Source organism: Mastomys coucha, unplaced genomic scaffold, assembly GCF_008632895.1.
Source record: "Mastomys coucha isolate ucsf_1 unplaced genomic scaffold, UCSF_Mcou_1 pScaffold22, whole genome shotgun sequence".
Taxonomy (NCBI): Eukaryota; Metazoa; Chordata; class Mammalia; order Rodentia; family Muridae; genus Mastomys; species Mastomys coucha.
In genome coordinates this window covers 255,716,693-255,738,063 of record NW_022196905.1, presented here as the reverse complement: position 1 = coordinate 255,738,063, position 21,371 = coordinate 255,716,693, and the positions used below count along the sequence as shown (strand labels likewise).

The window sequence follows — 21,371 nt, the reverse complement described above, 5'->3', positions numbered from 1 at the left end:
GGCACATCCTCACTCAAGTCTAGCAAAGAGAAGATCCAGAACGGGGCGAGCCTCACACATTCCGGGGCTTGACACCTGGCCCGTGGACTCAGTTTCCCCATTTTCAAAACAGAGGCTGCAGAATTCGTTTTTCAGCCTCAGGAGAACTAGTAGGCACCTAGACAGTGGGCAGCATGCAGCAGGTGCTTAATCCATGCACAGCACTCCCGAGAGTCGTTTATACCTTCGTGATTTTCTTTTTTTCTTTTTTTTGGTTTTTCTGAGACAGGGTTTCTCTGTGTAGCCCTGGCTGTCCTGGAACTCACTCTGTAGACCAGGCTGGCCTCCAACTCAGAGATCCGCCTGCCTCTGCCTCCCAAGTGCTGGGATTAAAAGTGTGTGACCAAAGCTAACATCTACAGAGGGAGCAGGTGAGGAGAGGGACTGGAGGAAGAAACTGCTGGCTCATGCTTACTCTCCCTACCTGCAGCAGGACGGTCCCTCCAGGGATCGTGAGCTGTAAACAGTACTTCGGAGCGTTCTCCCAGGATAGCGGCTGAACGTCTTCAATGGCGCTGTAGGAGACCGAGTTTTCCATGTACCCAGAAGGCTGTACAGAAGAGAGAAAAAAAACAAGAGCTGGTGAGCAGTCAGCGTGAACACAGAAATGAAGCTACCTGGGGACCAAAGGACCAGCTCTTGGCTGCCAGCATACCACTGTGGGGAGGGGCTGTGGAGGAAATTCATTCTACACCCAGGGTGCAAAATGAAGCACAGCCACGGGAACCCTCAGGTCAAGGGTGAGGGTTCCCTGGGGATCACAGGCCAGAGCAGCACAGGGCAGAGCTTGAATCTCAGTACCCCTCCCCAGCACACCATCCTTCAAAGGCTCCTCGGGCGTCCATCCCATGGAAGTCACTCTCTACAGAAGCCTACTGACAGGACCTCTGACCCATCCTGCTTCTTCACCCCCAAAGTCCACAGAGCACATGCTAGCTATCTGCAGTGCCTGGACCACCACATGGCTCAACAGCATGTGCTGAGAGAAAGCATGAGAAAGGCAAGCTGGATCAGCGACGGGGGTGGGGGTAGGTGGGTGGGGGTGGGGTGGGGCCGATCATCCACACTGCCTCTAAGAGAGTTCCACTATCTCAGAAGCATCAGGAGAACACACGGCCATCAGAACCTGCTAGGATCTTCAGTACCCCACCTCCAAAATGCCAGAGGTGAGGAGAATCAGTGAAGACGTGAGGCAAGCTAAGACTAACGGCAACCTCCCGGCAACCTCCCGACAGACCCTTCGTGTGCACACACTGCTCCGGGAGCTCCAGGAGAAGAATTTCGCAATGCCTTTCGGGAGGAGGTGGCAGGGCCATCCACAGAGCACACAGTTCTGGTGACCTTCCCACTGCTAAGACTGAATGAATGTGTACACTATGCTATGCTACAACAAGAAGGTGCAATTTAAAGTCCATGGCCTGGAGAGTATTTTACCACTGACACTTAGGCCTCTGGTCGTTTTCCTCTTTTCCAACTGACATGTAGCGGCGGCAGGGGGGAGCTGATGGCTACACTGCCTCAAGCCTCCCTGATGCGGATGGTCATCAGCCTGAAGGAAAGTGAATGGCCAACGTAGGGTTGGTTCAACAGGTATCCACTGAGCGTCTAGCATATTCTAGGGGTCGTGGTGGGTACTGCATAGTACTGGAGTGCAGTGGGGTGAATGGACAACAAACAGAACATCCCAATAAAAGGAGTAAGCGTGGGGGAGGGGTTCCAGAGGAGGGTGGCATAGTGAATAGGGCAATCAAAACGGGGCATGGTGATGGGCCCTAGCATGAACTCAAGGCTAATGCAAAGGCCTGGGGTCAGCGAGTGACAGAGCTGAGGGAAGAGATCAGACAGAGATTAGGTAGCAGGTAGCACTTCTAGGGTCTAGGGACCACGTCCCCAAGGGGAAGGAGCTGCAAGAAATTCTAGCAGCATCACCGAAGAAGCTACCAAGAACAGAGCCGGAAGAACAGAGCCGGGAGAACAGTGTTGGGAGGTGGCTGGCTTCGATAAGACCTGCAGAGCACAGTGTCCACCAGCCCTGTGCAAGCCGCCCCTGTACATGGAAGTTGCTGCAGGCCTCCTCCATTCTACAACCCGGCCTGGCTGTCCAAAAGCAGCTTGTAGTTGAGGTTGTGAGCAAGGCTTTCTGGGAAAGGGCTGGGTATAAATAAATAAGCACCCGTTGTTTTTAAAAGCCAGATTGATCGCTTTTCCACTGTCTGACTCAGCACTTGGCCCAAAGCAGTCTTCAGAGCCATTAAGACTTATGCTTGAATCCCTTACTGTGTGTCATTAAGACAGTTACAGCACCTCTCTGAACCTGGTTCCTCTGACGGTAATTTCATAAGCAGAACTGCAGAGAATATTCCAGGGGAATCTAATTTGCCAAGGGCTTACTTAGCTCAGCATCTGGAACATACTGAAGAGACCGATGGAATGACTATAGCTTATCTCTAGCGTCCTCTTCCCCAAACTCCAAAACCCAAGAAAAGACAAAGTGTTCCTCAAGATGCCTGCCCAAGTCGGGCATCCTAAGGCTCACCTGCCATTCCAGCAGTCAGAAGGCGGAGGCAAGAGGGCTGAGCATGTGAGGCCAGCCTGAGCTATCTAACAAGTCTGTGTGTCTAAACCCAAAAGGGTGCCCAGCACTCATGGAGGACAAGGAATACCTAAGTCCAGCCAAAGAAGGTTTCGGGGGACAGAATGAACAATTCTACTATGGAATCCGGGGACACAATGAGGCTACTGGAAAACTAAAATGACTGACCAGGGCCTGGACCACAATAGTAATACAAAAGTATTGGGTGCCCAGGTCAGGGCCACGTTGGCACACTAGCATAGAACACTATAGACAGGCAAAGTGGTGAGGCACAAAGGATACTGTTCTCATCTCTGCTCTCCTCTACACACAAGGCTCCTCAGTGGTCTCTGCAGGTTAAGCTACATTGACAACAGCCTCTGTGCCCAGAGGGTCCTCACAGGCACAGGAAATTCGAAGACATGTGGGAGTAGATGTGTCCCACCCACTGAGACCATGCTACCCACAGCAACGGTGACACAGGAACCAGAGTCACCAGCAGAGAAGAGGTGAATCAGAAAGTAGGACAACCAAGGCTTTCTACCGCCAAGGGAGAATGGGAAACGCCAACTCTCAGGCCCAACTAAGAGATTACGGGCTTTCTAGAATCAGGCTCACAGTGCAAGGTTCCAGGGTACCCTGGAATCCACATAACCCCTGGTGCAATCAGATGGGCGGCTATCACATCCTGGGTCTGTCCCGAGTTAGACAGGAAGCTCCGGGATGCAGAGGTGGACAGCGCTGATGGGAGTCGGTGTATCCTTGACTCCCATTAAGAGTCCCATCAAGAGTATTTGGGGTGATCTGGAACCAGCTCACCCCAAATGGCTGTTCCCCAGGGTGGTACCATCTATCAGGAGCCTGGAGCTGCACACTAATCGGTGGATGTCACTGTATGTAAATGACAACTCACACTTGACTAACAAATGCAGCGTGGGAAGGTGAGGGACAGAATCTAAGCCCATGGATAAAATTAAATCAAGATCACTCAGGAACCAAGCCTGGAGGTTCAAGCCTATAAACCCAGGGGGCTGAGGCAAGATTACTAATTCAAGACTTGTCAGGACTACAGGGTGAGTTCAAAGCCAGACTGGGCAGGTGAGATATAGCCATGATATAAAATGTAAGAGGGCCAGGGATACAGCACAACTGAAAAGTGCTTGGCTATCATGTTCGAGAATCTAGGTTCATTCTCCCCCTCCTTCCCTCCCTCCCTCCCCCTCTCTCTCTCTCTCTCTCTCTCTCTCTCTCTCTCTCTCTCACACACACACACACACACACACACAAAGACATCTATTAATACTCCAATATATTTCTTTCACTTTAATTTTAACCGTATGTAACTCTGCATCTGTGTACTGTGTACACAGATTATGCTGTGCTGTGTACACGTGCCATGCACAGGTATACAGAGGCCAGAGGACATCGGGTGGCCATGATAAAGTTATTGCTTTCTGCTCACCCCCTTGAGTTAGGGTCTCACAAGCCTGCAGCTGGCTTGCTTTTTGTCTAGACTGATTTGGCTTCTGCGCTATGGGGCTCAACCTGTCTCTTCTGAGACACTGGAGTTGCAGATGTGTGCTGCCATGCCTGGCCTTTATATGAATGTTGGGGATTCAAACCCATGTCCTTGTGCTTGTAAAACTAGGTCTCTTACCCACTGAACCATCCCTCAGGTTCTCCTGACTAGTCCTAACTGTAACTTGTATTACTCTTTATCTATTGTGTACATGCGTGTACATGTATACACATACACACATTCAGTTTATATGTAGCAATCAACTTGTGGGAGTCAGTTCTCTCCTTCCACCCAGGGATCACGCTCGGGTCATCAAGCTTGCTGCCTTTACGTCAGGCTTGCCGCCTTTACACGATGAGTCATCCCACCGGCCCTAAACATAATTTTTTTTTTTTTTTTGCTGAGTCCCAAATCAAAGAATTTGCTTGTGCTGTACCTATGAGCATCCACTCCGAGCTTCTCTCTGCTCCCGCCCTTTCTGCCGTTGACAGAAAGGCCGTTCTGCTTTGCATGAGCGATAAACAACTCCGAAGTGAACATCCTTGTGAAGCCTGTTTTTCTAGCCTATATTTAGGATTATTTCTTTAGGCCAGATTCCCAGAAATGGAATTACTGGGACAAAGGGTTAGAGCGTGTTTTCTGCTGTTGCCAAATTACTCTCATTAGAGAGATATTAAGGAGTCCTGGGAGCCCTGGCCAGAAATGAGGGACCCACTGCTGTCTCAGCCAGGCACTACTCTCCGGCCACGTTCTATCAAGGTGGGTTTGGCACTAGGGTTTCTGAACTGAGCACTATGTTGGGTCAGCATGAGCTGGGTGCCGAGGACCCAGACATCCACCACCCGAGGTCCTGGCTCTTGGGATGCAGCCTTCTGGGACACTGTGAGTTGTGTATTGGGGACACTGCCTTCTTGTGGGAGGTGGGGACAGATCTCTGAGCTGTGGAAGTGTTCTGCTATGGGACTAATATTGGCTCGTGTAAGAGGGCCTGAGTTTTCCAGAAAACGTCCTCTAGAATTCTGGGATAAGCCCAGCTCAAAAGCATCCAAGGCCTGAATGGGAGACAGTGCAGGTGGCTGGAGGGTCCCTCACCAGTCCTTCAGAGCTAATGTTTACATTAATTATCTGCTTTCTCAGGCTTCTCATCCAGTGGGGTGCTCATCTGACAGCCTTCACCATCCTGTCTTTCAGAGATCAGCTCTGCCATCCCAGCCTATCGCCGCTGGTTTCCATGGTGATGAGCACATGACTCATGAGCCTTCAGCCCCCAGGACGAGACTCTAGGCTGACTCAAGACACGCGTTCCAGTGGGATGGGGGGCTCCCACACCCCAAAAGGAAAAGCCTAACTGGAAAGTCCCTCTATCAGCCACTCCAGACTGGAGCCGCTAAGTACTGCAGAAGCCTCTCATCCTGGCCCGGAGTTGTAAGCAAAGGGCTGGTTGTCACTCCGGCAGCCGGCTAAGTGGGACTTGAGTCATCCCTCGAGGGAAGCTGAGTCGCAGAGCAGGGTCCTTTGGCGCCATCATGCTGGCACGGCGGTAGGAAGCTCTGCTCTGGTCTCCGGGAGTGACACGGTGGAAAGCCCCTTCCAGCGCAGGTGGCCAGGCAACACTGAGAAAGTCAAGGACAGTATCACTTTTGGGTTCTCCATGGTCGTTCTGCCAGGGATAGTAAAGAAGTCTCCGAGATGCAGGGGGACACCCATCATGCCAAGAAGCCAACACCTGGCAGGAAAACACCATCACCTGCCCATCACATTCTGCCTGTGGGAATCTGCCTATTCAGAACACTGCTACACAGGCTCAGAGCTGAGGCCCTGCCTCACCCCTGTTTGTGGCTGAATATGCCCCACTGTGTGCATCATCTACATGCTCTACCTACTCATGGCCACTTGGACCTCCTTTTCTCCCACGACAGTGAAAAGCCTTTGTCCTATTATCTTTCCAATGGGATGACAGTTAGATACCTACATCACAAACACAGTCTCCACCCACCGGATCCCACTCTGTCTGGCCTTATGCCCAAAGCACCCCCCAAATCCCACCCACCACAAGCCCCACCCCCACTAAGCATAGTCATCCCCCCCACCCCCCATAACCACTCTAGCCCCAGCTCAGTGCTTGACTTCCCTCAACCATACTACAATGCCATGGCAAGCAAGGGAGCTGTAGTCACCCTGAGGAAATGGAGAGAGAGGATATGACAGGTCACAGGCTTCCTGCTTCCCACCATGATCCAGTCTTGTAACCAGCAACATAGAGACCTAGACAGTCCTGGGCAGCTTACCAAGTCCAGGACAGTGTGCATCATGAAGAACAGGCTAAGGCCAGCAGGTTCCGGGGTCTGGTCTCCCACTGCTGCACAGCTGCGGGGTCCCTGCACACCTATAACAGCAGCTACACTACAGTTGGACCCCTGTCTTAAAAAACCAGACCTGTAGCCGGGCCTGAAGCAGGGCCATCCCTTCTATGAGGACAGTGAGGAGGCATACAGGGGGGCTCATTAATCAAGAAGCCAGCCGCGGCAGCTGCCCCCTTTTATGGCTAAATGCCTCAAGAAGTTTAGTAACAGAGCCAAGACTGGCTATTTCCATATCCCAACCCTTCCAAGACCCATCTTCTCTGCGGGCATGGGAAGGGTGGGAATTTGGTCCCTGGGCCTGGCACTTGGGCATCTGTCCCAACATGTGCCGTTCTTTGCCACTGAAATGGTTGATGAGTGACTCAAAGATGTCTCCAAGTCAGCTCCATTCTACCCAGAATCCACAGACATGTCTAAGAACAGTAACAGCCAGGCAGGAGGGATCTGAACTCCCTACAGTTCCAAGGGACCCTGGGGGAGGCCCCACTGGGACCTCTTCTAAGGAAAAAAAAGAAGGTTCGGGGCCCAGAGCATATACATCATGCACAGCAAAGTGAGCTCTCAACAGTACAGGAACAGAGAACCCCGCTCTGGACTTTCATGAACTTGGGGATGACCCTGACCTTGAACCTCTCTTCTCCCCAGCAGGACCATTGGGACCTATACACTGTTACACGCTGGCAATGGAGCCTATAAGAAGAAAGGCAGAGGGCACTGGGGATGTGTTCTTGTCCCTTGTCCCCCTGCTTCCTGAAGTGAACAGATTTGCTTTTTCAGATGCTCCTGCACGGTTCTGCCTCATCAGAGGCCCAAAGTAACATGGCTGCATGACCATGACCTGAAGTCCACAAACACACGAACCCTTTCTTCTTTAAGCTGACTGCTCCAGCAAAGGAACTCTCTGACAGGCACAAGAGTTCTAGGTGTGCATGAATAAAAGTTGCTCTCTGTGGCATCCACTAGCCCTGGGTCCCACTGAGAGGCGCTGAGCCCTTCAGCTTTGCCTCCAGCACCACCCATTCTAAGAATGTCTAAGCGCTGCCCTTGGCTGTAACCCTCGATTCAATGGAAACATCATACAATTTCTGCAGAAATTTCCCAGAGGACAAATTTGGGGGAAAGTCCCCAGGCCCGTTCCTAAACAAAGCCATATGGCTCAGCCTCCAGGAGACAGGAGGTTTCTCCCAGAGCTAGCCTCATCCACTTGGAAAAGCAGGGATGCTGGGATGACCCAGATGTGAGATCTATGACTCCAGGGGCAGGCTCACATCCCTCACTCTGCTCAGCATGCCAGAATGGCTCAGTGTGTGGTTGTAGCCTGTTCACAGGCCCCCACAATCACAGAAGGGACGATGCCCGCCAACAAGACCGCCTGCTAGAAAATAGAGTGGGGTGGGGCTGGGGGAGACTCTGGGAGGTATGGGGACTGCAGGGCTCCCCAAGTAGTGGAGCTGGGGCTCAGCAGTGCTGCAGCCCCTCAGTTCAGCAGAGAGCTGATCAGACAAGCACTTGGCTTACGACCTCTATTGTCCCTTAAGGTTCACAGCTTACCCTCACTTGATGGCAATTCACAAGGAAGACACAGGGCAGGAGTCAGCCCATGGCCACCCATGTCATCACGGTCAAACTGACTTTTCACTTTGACATTTTCAGTGTGCATGTGTGTGGATGGCATGCTCACATATGTGGCTATGTGTGGCTGCCACAGGACAACCTCTGTTTCCTCCTCAGGAGCCACCCACCTTGCTTTCTGACACAGGCTCTCTCCTGGGTCACTGAGGAGGTGAGGCTGGTTGCCCAGTGAGCCAGAGTCTCTCCTTCCCCACCATGCCTAGCTTTGTACCTGGGTGCTAGGGACTGAACCTGGGTCCTCTAACAAACTGCCCACTGAGTCATCTCTCTGGCTCCTCGCTGGAATTTTACCTAAGCAGAAGGCAGGCCCTGGGCTAGTTTTGATGACTGGAAAAGATGCACTCTATTCGTGATTTTTATCCAGATGTTCTACTGCTCTGGATAGGGGTTTGGAGAGATGGAACTTGACCAGAGCAGGGGCTCTCAGCCTTGCTGTGGTTTCCCCTGTGTGCGTGCCAGGACCAGCTAACACAGAGCCCACGTGTGCCAGGTAGAGCAGATGAACTGGCACCCAGTCCCTGCCCACAGGAAACACATGTAGAACGACAAAGAACACAGGTGTTCACAACTGCCTCCATTGCTTTCTAAACACGGGAACTGCTGGTTGCCCATGCCTACATTTAGGTCTGCGGCAACACAAACCAACATTCTGACAGCAGGCGATCTGTCCGCCTTCCTCTGCGTCTGCTCGGACTGTAAAGGCAGCAAGCACACACTTGCAATGCAAAAATCCACCCTGCCACCTTGCTCCTGCCTCTCTCTGGCTGGGGCCTGGCTAGCCCCGTCTTTTGGAACTTCAGTTTCCGTATTGTGTATGTGTCTGACGAAGGTCCACAGCCCTGCTCCTGTGGACTTCTCCGTAGAATGATGGCAATGGAGAGGTAAGTATGCAAAGCATGTGGGACATTCAAAAACTGTGACAAATGTGAACAAGAAAATGAGTAAGGTGACAGGTAAAGGCAGGAAGCTGGGCTGGCAGGCTAAAAAGGAACTCATGTTCTTAGGAAAGGGAGCCACCAGGGGATCCCCCCAGGAGTGCTAAGGAAGACAGGAACCGTTGGTTCACTTCCTGTCAGCTTGACACAGAGTTCTTTGGAATGAGGGAGTTGCCTGCCATCAGATTGGCCTGTAGACAAGTCTATAAAGCATCTTATTTGCTTAGTGATTGGTGGCGGAGGGCCTAGCATATCATAGGTGGTGCCATCCCCGAGCATGTGGTCCTGGGGTGTATAAGACAGCATGCTGAGCAAGCCATGGGGAGCAAGGCAGTAAGCAGCACCCCTCCATGGCCTCGGCATCAGCTCCTGCCTCCAGGTTCCTGCCCTGACTTCCTTCAGTGACAGAGTGTGGTCTGAGAGTTGTAAGCAGATATAAAACCCTTTCCTCTCCCAAGTGTGTTTCTGGGTCATGGTGTTTTGTCACAGCAATAGAGAGCTGACGGCTAGTAGTTCTGATGCATGTTCAGCCAGCGGCCACCAAAGACTGCCCCATCCGTGGGCTGAAACCAAATAGAACTTCACAAACCACTTAAAGCAAGAATTTATTCTGCTTTTGTTAAAGGTGAGGGAGGCAGGCGGATTTCTGAGTTTGAGGCCAGCCTGGTCTACAAAGTGAGTTCCAGGACTGGCAGGGCTATATAGAGAAACCCTATCTTGTGAAAAACAAAACAAAAGTAAACAAATAAACAAAGACAGAGTCTCAGGTAGCCCAGGCTAGTCTTGTCTACAGTCTTGAACTCACTAGGTAGTCAAGGAAGACCTTGAACAACTTCTGATCCTCCTGCCTCCATCTCTGGACCCTTGAGGTGACAGGGACGTAAAAAGACTGTGAAGAGAAACTTTTGACCTCAGAGAGCAGCTTGCCAGCCCCATGTCCACCACAAAGAATCTTATTTTGTCTTTTTTTTTTTTCTTCCAGAGCTGAGGACCGAACCCAGGGCCTTGTGCTTGCTAGGCAAGCGCTCTACCACTGAGCTAAGTCCCCAACCCCAGAATCTTAAGATTTAATCCTATCAGGGAGAAATGGGTTGAGAGAGGAGAAGCATCCAGAAGGACAGTTTGTGGGCTTTTCCTGGCTGAAATAAAAAGAAACAGGACTGAGGATATGGCTCAGTGAGTAGAATGTTCTACTAGCATGCATGGAGCCCTGGGCTGTGGGCTTAGAAACACATAAACTGCACACAGCACACTGTGCATGGTTGCAATGTGACTCTCAGGAGGAGACAAGAGAATCAAAAGTTCAAGGTCAGCCTAGGCTACATGAGATGTTGCCTATAAAAAACAAAATAGTGTGGGTGCTTCCTCTTCTGCCACCTGGATGGGAGCCCTGGGGGGTGTCAGCTCTCACAGCACACAAGCACCACCAGTCCCTTCTCATGTCCCAAGGGCCTCCCTCTGTCTGACCCTGGTGGCCTCCTGTCTCACAGGACCTTCACTCTACAAAGCTGGGTTCTCCGGAAGCTGAGGCCAGCAGGGCAGACTCTTAGACAAATAAACTCAATGTTTCTCTACGGTTCTTGGCAAAGCCGAGCTGGATTCAGGAGCCGGTGTGTGTTTCATGCATGGGAAGTCCCTGGCGGGTCTTTCCTCGAGCTGTAGGCTTCAAGCCAGGGCTTCCAGGATGGGTGACAATGGGTGCCGAGGGAACTAAGCCTATGTACACAATGTTAGGTGCTCCTGCGCAGACCCTGGGATTATCTCCAAGAAAACTCATGGCAAGGCACGTAGAAATATGCGGGGGCATGTTAAGAAGGCAAGGGGCTTGAGAGAAGTTCTAGAATGTAGCACATTGCTTAGATAGATCTTCAGCACCCTTTGATGGCTCTCCCTGACTTCTGGACTCTGAATTTTGACACTGATGAAATGGGGATAAGAACAGTGTCCACATCAAGGGACCAATGAAACCTAGAAAGACTGCTAACAGCTTGAAAGGGAAAGGACTTTGAAGGTGGCAGCTCAGGTGCCAGCCACTGAGAGGGAGTAGCTATGTGACCAAGACTCAGATCAGTCGCCTCCTCCATTTATCTGCATGGTTTCTAGCCATAGAAACATAGCCTTACACACTTGAAAACTACTCAGTGTCTGAAAGGACACAAGAAGGTACCAATTAGAACCAGGACAATGTGCAAAGCCCTTGGACCAAGTTACACGGGTTTCCTTTTCATATACAAAACCCCTCTACCCAGCCCCAGTTATCTAGAATCGAGACCAGGTAACTGGTATTATCCAGTCTAATGGAAGACATCAAAAAAAAAAAAAAAAAAAAGAGGCAACCCCCCAGCCAGTCACACATGCTACCTCACATGACCCACCCTGCACATCTTGCAAATGGTTGGTAACTCCCAGATCCCAACAGGCCAAAATGGACACAGAGAATTCCAGGACACCAGGAATTTAAATCCAGCCATCTCTCCTGCATCCTCCGCCCCCTAGCTTCCTTTATCCACCCCTATGAAACCTCCCTTCTGGAACTTGAACTTTGAGGATCACAGAAGACAACAGGTGTGGGATCCAGACACAGCTGGCCCCGTGCACAGCTGCCAGCACCTCTTGAGTAGCAGAAAAGAACCAAAGTTTCGTGATATGTCTTCAAAGACCACTTCCTGAGAGTCATGAGACAACGGGTGGCTCTAGAAGTCTCCACAGGGTGACACAAATGGATTTCAAATACGTGGGCTCTGGGAGGCCTGTGTCATCACATCAGGTAGATCCGTCATCAGCCCACTGTGCCTCTAGTTCTACTGGCACCCACAGGACCCTCTATGGCCACTCTAGCCAGAGCCCTCTCGATGACGGAGAAGGGATGTCTATGTGAAGGCTGCCCCACACTTGGCTTGACATCAGGCACCCACTTGCTGACTTGAGAGCACGCCTCCCTCTCTTCATGCGCAGCTGGCTAGACTGCCAAATATTTATTGAGTACTTCCTGTGGGGGCACAGCTGGTGTGACCCAGGCACCAGGGACACATCCATACACAAGAAACAACTCCTTACCTCCAACACATGAGCCGAACTCCAAATCTCCCCTCCCCACGTTGTCTCCCTGAATTTACCTAATTCTCTTCACTGCTACATCCACCGCCTGGCTGGCTGCTCACTCAATGTCTCCCATGAATTTGACGCCCCAGTGCCAGGGTCCTGCTGGTCCCCAGGATTAAGGTCATTTGGTTGGGATAGAACTCAGATCTTCCCATTTGTGCAGTAAACACTTTACCAATGGAGTTGTCTCCCTCAGCCCATGATTTTAGTTTTAAAAACCAAACTGGATGCTGATGGAGAACTCAGATGCTGCTCAGGGAGCCACAAGAACAGATTGATGGCTAATCAATCCTAAACTGAGTAAGAGCATCAGAACAGGACTGGCTTTTTGCGCCATAGGGTCCTCAGCTGGAGGAACAGCCCAGGGCCCAACCTGAGGGATTAGGGGACAATCACACAGGCTCGAGGACTTCCCAAGGCTGTCACCATCAATGTGAAAACAAAAGAAACACAGCATTAGGAACACTCCCCTCCTTCACTGACTGATCAGATGGCCAAGGGCACAGACTATGACAGCCAGCATTTATCCTCCTAGGGGCAGAGCCCACTAGAAATTTTTCAAATCAGTTCCAACCCAAACACCTCGTCCATCTGACCACTAAGCAGATGAAGGAAGAGGAGCCCGAGCACTGCTTGCTGCACACTGCCACCGTCAGGAGCTCTCTAGCAGTGGAGAGCTGCTGTCCCTAAGCATGCTGCTCTGAGTTTTCACTGGGTCACCTTCCAGCTGTCAAGCACTATTGTCCTGAGGACAGCATTAGAGTCCCACACCTGCCCTAGCTCCATTGTCTAGGGGCACTCAAACCGTGTAGGGCAGTGTTCAGCATGAGAGAAGGGGGCCCTGTGGGGCCATCCTGCACAGGGCAGATTCCTCCTGGGGACACTTCTACCTGCAGCCCTGAGCCATGTTCAGGAGTAAGCTTGCTAGAAAGTAGTAGCCTTGGAGGATTTCTGTTCACGAACAAGGCCCCAGGGTGCAGTGGTGACTCAGGAAGCAGGTTACAGGTGCTTTTCGGGCAGGCTTTGAATGTGGAGGAGGCTTCTGGGTGCCCACTCCTTCAGCCTGACTGACTTAGAGGCTTTTACAATCCGCTAGTCAGGTCTGGCTTTTGCTGGAAGGGCCTGGCCAGCTGCAAGCAAACACCCTGGGAGAAATTACAATTAGGAGATAGCTATAGGGCTGCGGCGGCTGGTGGAAGGAGGCCCTGAAGAGAAAAGCAAAGGGCAGGAATGGAAAGGCCCTGGGAACAAGATTTCCTGAGGTCCACCCTCGACTCTGGGCAGTTTGATGTGAGGTGGTTCTACCCCTTCAGTGCCTTGGTTTCCCCATCAGGGTCTACCATAGATATCACAGAGACTCTTGAGTTCCTAAAATCTACTTCAAAAGGGTAGAACCCAGAGAGCAGGCAACCCCCTACCTTGTGACAGATGACCCCACCACCCAGAGACCTTCCCATGGGAGCGGCAGTGTCACACCTTCATTTCCTTCGTGGAAACCCCAGATGTTTGTTTGCTTCTTAAGGCTTAAGGTCTCATGAAGCCAAGGAAGGTCTGAAACTGTGTAGGTGAGGGTAACTTTTAACCCCTGAGCCTCCTGCCTCCCTCCACCTGTGGAAAACAGGGATCGCAAGCATGCATCCTCTTGTTCCAGTTCTCATCTGAACTCTCTCTCATCTCACGGATGGGGAAAGATCAGTCTAAGGAGAAGGGAGGAGCCAGAACATGTTGTACTGAGCTGTGGGGACCCACACTTCTGATTCCCCACCTAGGCCCTTCCTACCTACTCTCTCTACCACCTCAGGCAGTGAAGACAACGCGAGTGGGGTCAGATAGACCTCAGAAGTGAGGCAGAGGCTGTGGTTCCAGGACAAGATGGCTCAGCAGGCAAAGGCACCTGCCACCAAGCCTCAGGACCCGAGTTCCAGTTCCTGGGATCTGCACGAAGAGACAAAGAAAACTGACCCCTCAAAAGCTGTCCTCTGACTTCCAATTGTGTGATATGACACACATGTGCATACACACAAATAAACCAAATAAAATGCCAAAAAAAAAAAACCCAAAACAAAAAAACAAAGCCCACAAAAATTTAAAAGACACTAGGCTCCAAGTATAGGGCACACATGCACACATTCAAATCCTCCTGGTGGAGTCTCTCTCCAGCTGTGTGCCCTTGCGCACCTCAGTGTCGTGAGCAACATCCAGTACATTTTATTGTATTTCGCCAGTCTGAAGACACAGCTCAACTTCCCTTGAAAGCGGGTGTCTTCCCAGTCGTCTTGGCTGATGGCAGATACTAGCATGTGACACCACCTTACATGCTGGCACTTAGGGAATTGGCTTAGTGAAGAATGTCTCCTTTCTCAACGTAGCAGCTGACCAGCCTGTACCACCTACCTAAGTGTATGTGGAGCAATAGCCGTGGGTAGGAACCTCCTTCCCACCCACCCTAAAAGACTGGCATTGTTCCAGCCCCAGAGCCCCATTAGACCCGAAGCCCACTCTCTGGACAGGACACAACTTGACCCTAGATCTGATCCTGCTCAGCACATGACACAGGAGCCTGTTGCTTGGCTCAGCCTGTCAGGCAGTAAGCCCATCCATAGGACCGTGTGCAAGTGAGTGAGGCAGGATGAGCAGCGGACCCTGGCTGCAGCCCCAAGGGCTTCATCTGTTTACTGTGGCTCTGATGAAGTCAGTCCTGGGGGACCATCCCTCCGGGGTTGACATCACCGCTCTAGAGACCCATGTGTTCCTCTGGGGCCTGATCTCTCTCCTCTGAATTTGTTACTATCCCTGGTATGGAACATGTACCTGCATAGCGGTCGGGGATGGTGACATGGAGCTTGAGGAAGTTTTCTGAAGGTCACTCAGTCCCACCCTCTCACAATGCTCGGGGCCTGGCAGAACTCCCAGGAAACCCTCAGCTTCCCAGGCTGCTGCTGTCCCAGGCTGATACCAGCCTGATAGCTTGCCTCAGTTTCCCTCTTCTGAAGAACAGGGACAGTCTTGGTGGGGAAGATGCAATGGGGGAAAGGGTCAGACGTGTTCACCTCAGAGTTAAGTGCTCGATTAATCTCGGCTAGCAATCAGGTGGTAACTCTGAGAACATTCCAGAAGCAGCAGGCATTGCTACCATCTCTATCAAAAGGCAACAAACAGTGCCCTTCTCAAAGAAACAGGAATGAGCAGCAATGACCCCATTATTTGATGATGCCCTGCGGCTGGTGCCAGTAACCACTTCACAGGCACCACTGTGTAGGTCCTAAAGCGATGACATGGTCCCTCTCTTGTAGGTCAATGTGCTGGTCCTAGCACTCGGTGTCACCAGCTACACCATGGCCTCTTTGTGCATCTGTTTGTCCTGCTGCTCAGTGAGCCCCAAAGAGCAGGGATGGCACCTGACTTAGACCCACCATGTCCCCATAGTACAGCATCAGGCATATAAGAGACGAGCAGGTACAGCCAGAGAGGGTCCTCAGCCAACACCAATGCCATGTTCTTAGAGAATCTCCACCATCTCCCCTCCTCTTTCACCTGATGAACAACTAGAATTTTCCAGCTGTCCAGTAAAGCTTCCTCCAGCTTCCTAGTTCCCGCTAAGCCACTGCCTTTCTCTGAAGTACTAGCCGACATCCTGAGCTGTCAGGGCGGGGCCGGAACAATCTCAGGCTTTGCCGGTCTTGCTTAGTGACATGCCAGGTGCCAGGCCTGGAATCCCTGCCACATCCTCCTGCCAGCTAGCGGAACTCCTGGGGCTGTGAAGGCTGACGGTGCCAAGCCAGGGCAGTCCCAGGATGGACTGGCAGTCTGGACCAAGGGGGCCACACGGTCACCAGCAGACCTGATAACAAAGAATACACAGCCACCAGGAGATAATAAAGGTCAGCGCTCTTGGCTGGTGCAGGAGCAGGGTGGGGAGTCTACAGATCAGCGTGGCCCAGGAACTTTCTAGAACAGTGGGGAAAGTCCTATATGTGCTACCCAGTTTAACTCACTACATAGTTAAAGATGACCATGAATCCTCATACTTGACCCTCCTGCCTCCCCCTTCTCAAGTGCTAAGCTTCAGAGGCATGCACCACCATTTATACACAGGGCTGGAGGGGAACCCAGTGACTCATGCATGACCGGCAAGAACCCACCAACCTCGCCATTCTCCCAGTCAACGTCTGAGTACTTAGAATGTGGCCATTTGTGACTAGCGAAACAGAACACCTCAGTTTAGCTGATTTTAACTTAAAGGCCAGCCTCTACAGCTTGGGTTGCTGTCTCAGGCCAAGCGCAGGTTTGGGGTTACTACAACGTACCCTAGGAAATTGACAGAGAATAGGAAAGGGGAAGGGAACATCAAAGCCAGAGGTCCTGCTGTCTGAAGCTGCGCTCAACCTGAATCCCAGGCCAGATGCTACACGGAAGGCTTGGATGACATCAACTGACTTCCCTGTCACAGCCACCAGGAACAACACACATCTTACAAAGCAGGAGACTGGAGTGTGTGTGTGTGGGGGGGGGGGGGGGAGAAGCTGGAGTCACTGTCACTTGCCTGAGGGACAGGGGACTGAGCACTGAGTCACCTGCACTGTCAATCTTTCTGTCTGCCAGAGGCATCTCTGAAGGAGTGCATCCACTCTGTTCCCAGCAAGAGTGCTAGGTTACTCCCCGAGAGTGGAGAACAGAGAGATAGGAGCTTCTAAGGAAAGCAGGTGGGCTGTCTTGAGGTCTGCATGGCCAGCTTGTCAAAACAGTACTGGAATTTCCAACTTCTCCCCTCTAGCTCCTCCCCTCTGTCTCCTGCCTGTAAGTCCGTTCCCAAAGAGAAACAAGACCTCCCACTAATGCAGGTGGTGGGTCTGCTTCTCTCCACCTTCAGCCTAGTCCACGGTGGATGGGCACTGCCACACCTGCCTATCACCTGGCCCACCCCACCCCCCAATCAATCCACAGAACTGTTTTCTGTAAAATTATTAATAGGTGGCTTCGCCCTGGCTTTCAAAACTACAAAGTACGCCTTCTTTCCAACTACAAAAAGTGGAAACCAGATGCCCTCAATCTGACCCCAACTGAAGGACGAGTTCCTCTCCACCTATGCAGGCTTGGGGCATGCCTGTGTAGTCTTAATACTACACTTAGAGAGGTGGAGGCAGGAAGATCAGGAGTTCAAGGCCAGCCCTGGCTACTGAGCAAGATGAAGGCCAGCCTGGGCTATAGGAGACCCTGACTATCTCAAAGAGGACCCTGCTGATCCCATGGCTTCATTTCAAAAGCCAGCAGTTGCAACCTCATTACTCTTTAAATGTGCTTTCCGCCTCACCAATTACAGCCTTGATAATGAGGGCCAGAGGCCACTGGATTCTATGCTGTGTGTTTACATTTCCCTCCCATTTGGCACTCAGAGAAACTTGGACATGAGGGAGATTGACATGTGGGAGATTGAGGGGCTTCCCAAAGCAGGACTCTGCATAGCAACGCAGGGAAGTCCCAGGCAAACTGGCTTGGGCTGGTCGCTCACTTTATAGAAGAGCTGCTGTTACCTTCTATGAGAATCATCGCCCATTTCACAACCACGGTCAGGGACCTTGGCCTCTGCTAACGCTGGAATCCTGAAACCCATGAGGCAAGCGGCCATCAGAAAAGAGTATGCATTGGGAATAAGATTCATGAGGGGCAAATTCTGATTGGGCAGGTGGGGCAACCTGAGCCAGGGGACACAGAGGCTGAGCTCTAGTAAGAGAAGGCCCACTGCCCAGGAATGTTATTGACAAAGACAATGGATGTGCACTGTGTTCATTCAAGGACCACTGGCTCCCATTTGCTTTGTGCTGTCTGAAGCTAGAAACCAGCCAGTAGAGATTTTGAGACTGTTAAGTAGCACATACGGCCAGCTCAGAAGAGGAGCTTTTTCCAAGGCAGACTCCATTCCTACACAACATGGAGATCTTATTACTCCAGACAAGACCTGGGAATGAGCGCCCAGCTCTGGAGATCCAAGGAGACAATATCTACCTGGGGAGAGCATGCACTTAGGTCCCTGGATCCAAAGAAAGGGTGTGTCAGAGGATCCAGAAAGAGAAAGGGAGCCTGCCCAAGGCTAGGTAGAATAAACCTCAAAGTCACTAAGAGAAGGCTAGACCGTCAAGAATGCTGTGTGACTAACTGCACAGAGACCCAGGAGCGCGACTTCTGGAAGATGGAAAGCTAAGGCAGCGGGTGGAACTTTGGGAGCTGGACCAGGGCCCAGCAACCCTAAAGGATTGGTTACACGCAGATCCACACCTTGCTAGAATAAGAGGCTAGGGATGCCTTACCATGAATGCAGAGACTCCTGGCTTGAGAGTCCAGGATGCCAAGACACAGTTGGCCAGGTCTCTGAATGGGACACACACGCAAGCCACGTCCCCCTCTGCTGGGTGAAGCTAAGCCAGGCATGGGGCAAATGGAATATGGGGCAGGTGTATGTCACTACATCCTTTTAAGGACACAAGCTCCTGGCCTGGCTAAGGTCATGCCCAGCAGGAATTTGACGGTGGAGTTCCTCCTCCCTCCCCTTTCCTCCTATATTCTTGGAAGGCCAGCCACATTGAAAAGCCTGAAGTTAGGAGTGGCCAATATAATTCCTGTTTACCAAACGACTATGGACAGGCTCCCTAGAGGGGGTCCAGGTGACACAAATCAGTCTGCTCCCTTTGCTTGAGGACACTGGATCATGGGTCACCCTGAAAGGCTCCTGGCACATGATAGACAAGGTGGAAAGAAGCAGATTGCTGGTTGCTGGTAGCAGGACAGATAACCTACTTGGAGGAGGCATGATGGTGGCATGGGGTCTGGAGATAAGGAGGGTCGCTCTGCCCAGCAATGCTTCTGAGCAGCCCCTTGGACAAGACACTGTTTATACGAAGCAGGCACTCCTTTCCTCCTTCCAGGGCCCAGAGGGGCCTGAAGGACTGGATCAACATGGAAACCATGTGTCTCAGTTGTGGGGTAGCCACTAGCTTCGGTGATTTAGGGAAATGTGGCTGAATCACAGAGACCCCTACAAGCCAATGTGGCCTAGGGCTCTTCAAAGACAACCGCCATGTCTTTAAAGGAGACCATAGATAGCACATGGCACCTTATGAGCACCTAGTGTGGACGGACAGACACAGATAGACAAAGACACAGACACACACACATATATACTCCTCATGTTCCCACCTTCCAGACAACAAAAATCCCTCATGAGACTAAGCTCATTGACCGTGGTGATGTCTGCCTGGGAAAGGGGACATGACTACAGTGTACATGAAGCTCTCATGGAACATTTGACCCCTCTTAGCCGACCTCACATTCAGAGACTTAGCACAGGCCCTGGGTGTAGGTTACAGCTCTACGACCCATAGCAGGCATCAATAGGGCACCATGGAGGAGAAGACGTTATAGAAGCCCAGGACACAGGAGGTGCTCACGAGCAGCGCTGCTCCACCCTCAGGGGCCTGAGTAGGAGGAGGAGCAACAGTAACAAGAGGCAGGACCCAGAGGGTGCGAGGACATCAACTTGCTATAACATAAAGCTACCTAAGAGGAGATCCTCACTGAGGACTGCCTAGATCAGGTTAGTGTATGTGGAGATTTACCGAAATTACAGATGTAGACAGACCCAGCCCATTGTGGGCAGGGCCATTCCCTAGGCAGGGGGTTTCTGCACTATATGTGGCTTGAGACTGCCAGCTGAAAGCTGGCAAACAGGCAATGTGGGTTCATCATTTCTCTCCATTCTCTGTGTACTGCTGACATGACCAGCAGCTTGCATTCCTACCTTCGCTCTCCCTCGATGATGGGCTGTAACTAGAATTGTAAGCCTCAAGCCCCACTTCCCTATATTGCTTCTGGTCAAAGTGTTTTACCAAAGCAATGACGGAAAAAATACAAAAGGATATGAGTCAGGGGGAAAGGGGGAAGAATATTATAAGAGCCCCTTCCTGGCTAAGCTCACTGTCACACTGAGTCTCTGCTAGTTTCCTCAGAGTTGTACCTCCTGTTTGCTTCACCTGCGTCAATGCTCTCAAGAAGCTGAATGGTCTTTCACACTGCCAAGGCCTGTAGACCCTTGTCTTCCTGCCCTGTGTGTGTTTCCCCCTGAGGTGGTCACAGCTTCTTATTGACTTCCCCTTGCTCTTTCCGTATGAAGGCCACTTAACCCATCCCTTGTCAGTTATGCTGAATCTCACTGGTAGCATCATGGGCTTTCCAGTCTAACTGATGGAAAGGCCAGTTTGTTTGTCATTTTCCTGTGCTCAAAGGTCACTTTGTTCATGTAGCCAAATTCAGCCCTGCCTTACTTGTGGCTTCTGTCTCCTCACAGAGAGAGAGCCACGGTTTGGACTGTTGTTGATCTGGGAGCTGATCACCACGAACTTGCTGGAAAGCCAGGAACGAATGTAAAAGTTTCCGCTCTCCCCCCCTCTTCCCCGGCCAGCCAAGAGCCGTGCCTCCCTCTGGGCCTTCACTCGGTGGGATCACCCCCTCCCCTGGAGCTCCTGCCTGGCACACAGAGGGAGTGACTCACTGCTGAAGCATGGTGCCCTTGCCCTGGGCCCTTGCCATATGGTGATAGGACACAGGCCACGAGTAGATGGCAGGGCCCGTGCTGAAGAGCTCCTTGCTCAGAGTGGGGGATCAAGGTAGCTCCCAGTGCCCCTGCAGAGGGCAGGCATGCAGCCAGAGGCAGTGGGGGAGAAGGAGCCAGGAGTGTGGGGAGAGTCAAACACCCTGACCATAGCAGGGAACCCACAGGCAGAGCCATAGTGAGGCAGGACCTCCTCCTCCTCACTCTCTCTGCAATTGCCAAGAACTTTCCAGACTCTGCGGGAACTCTGCCGTCAGAAGGGGCTGGGCCCCTGACGGACTTCAGCCTTCATACCTGCAAAATGGGCCTCTTTGTAACTTCTAGCTTTAAAAAGCCATCTAGCGCTGAATAAGTCATAGTTGCCCCAAGGCCAGCCCCAGAGTCCCTGGGTTGAGTACAGAAACACATTCTGGTCTCTGTCCCGCCCACGAGAATATTTAGAAGGTTGTTGGTGCCATGAAAACAAGAAGAGAAGGACCAGGCAATGGGAGGCCAAGGAGAGACTAGTGGGGGCACAATCCGGAAGCAAAGGGGTTAGTAGGGAGAGTTGAAGATGGCTCTGGGTTGGGCAAGGCTACACTTCATCAGGCCTGCACACACACACACA

The 21,371-nt window shown here is 51.7% G+C and overlaps 1 protein-coding gene across 1 annotated transcript in view; it reads right to left on the bottom strand.

The window, feature by feature from the left end:
• The window catches only part of Cmip (c-Maf inducing protein), a 206,451-nt gene that overhangs the window by 82,068 nt on the left and 103,012 nt on the right, over positions 1–21,371 (bottom strand). The window contains exon 2 of the mRNA XM_031341528.1: positions 464–589. Coding sequence (XP_031197388.1) covers positions 464–589 — 126 coding nt within the window. The remainder of the gene's footprint in view (positions 1–463; positions 590–21,371) is intronic.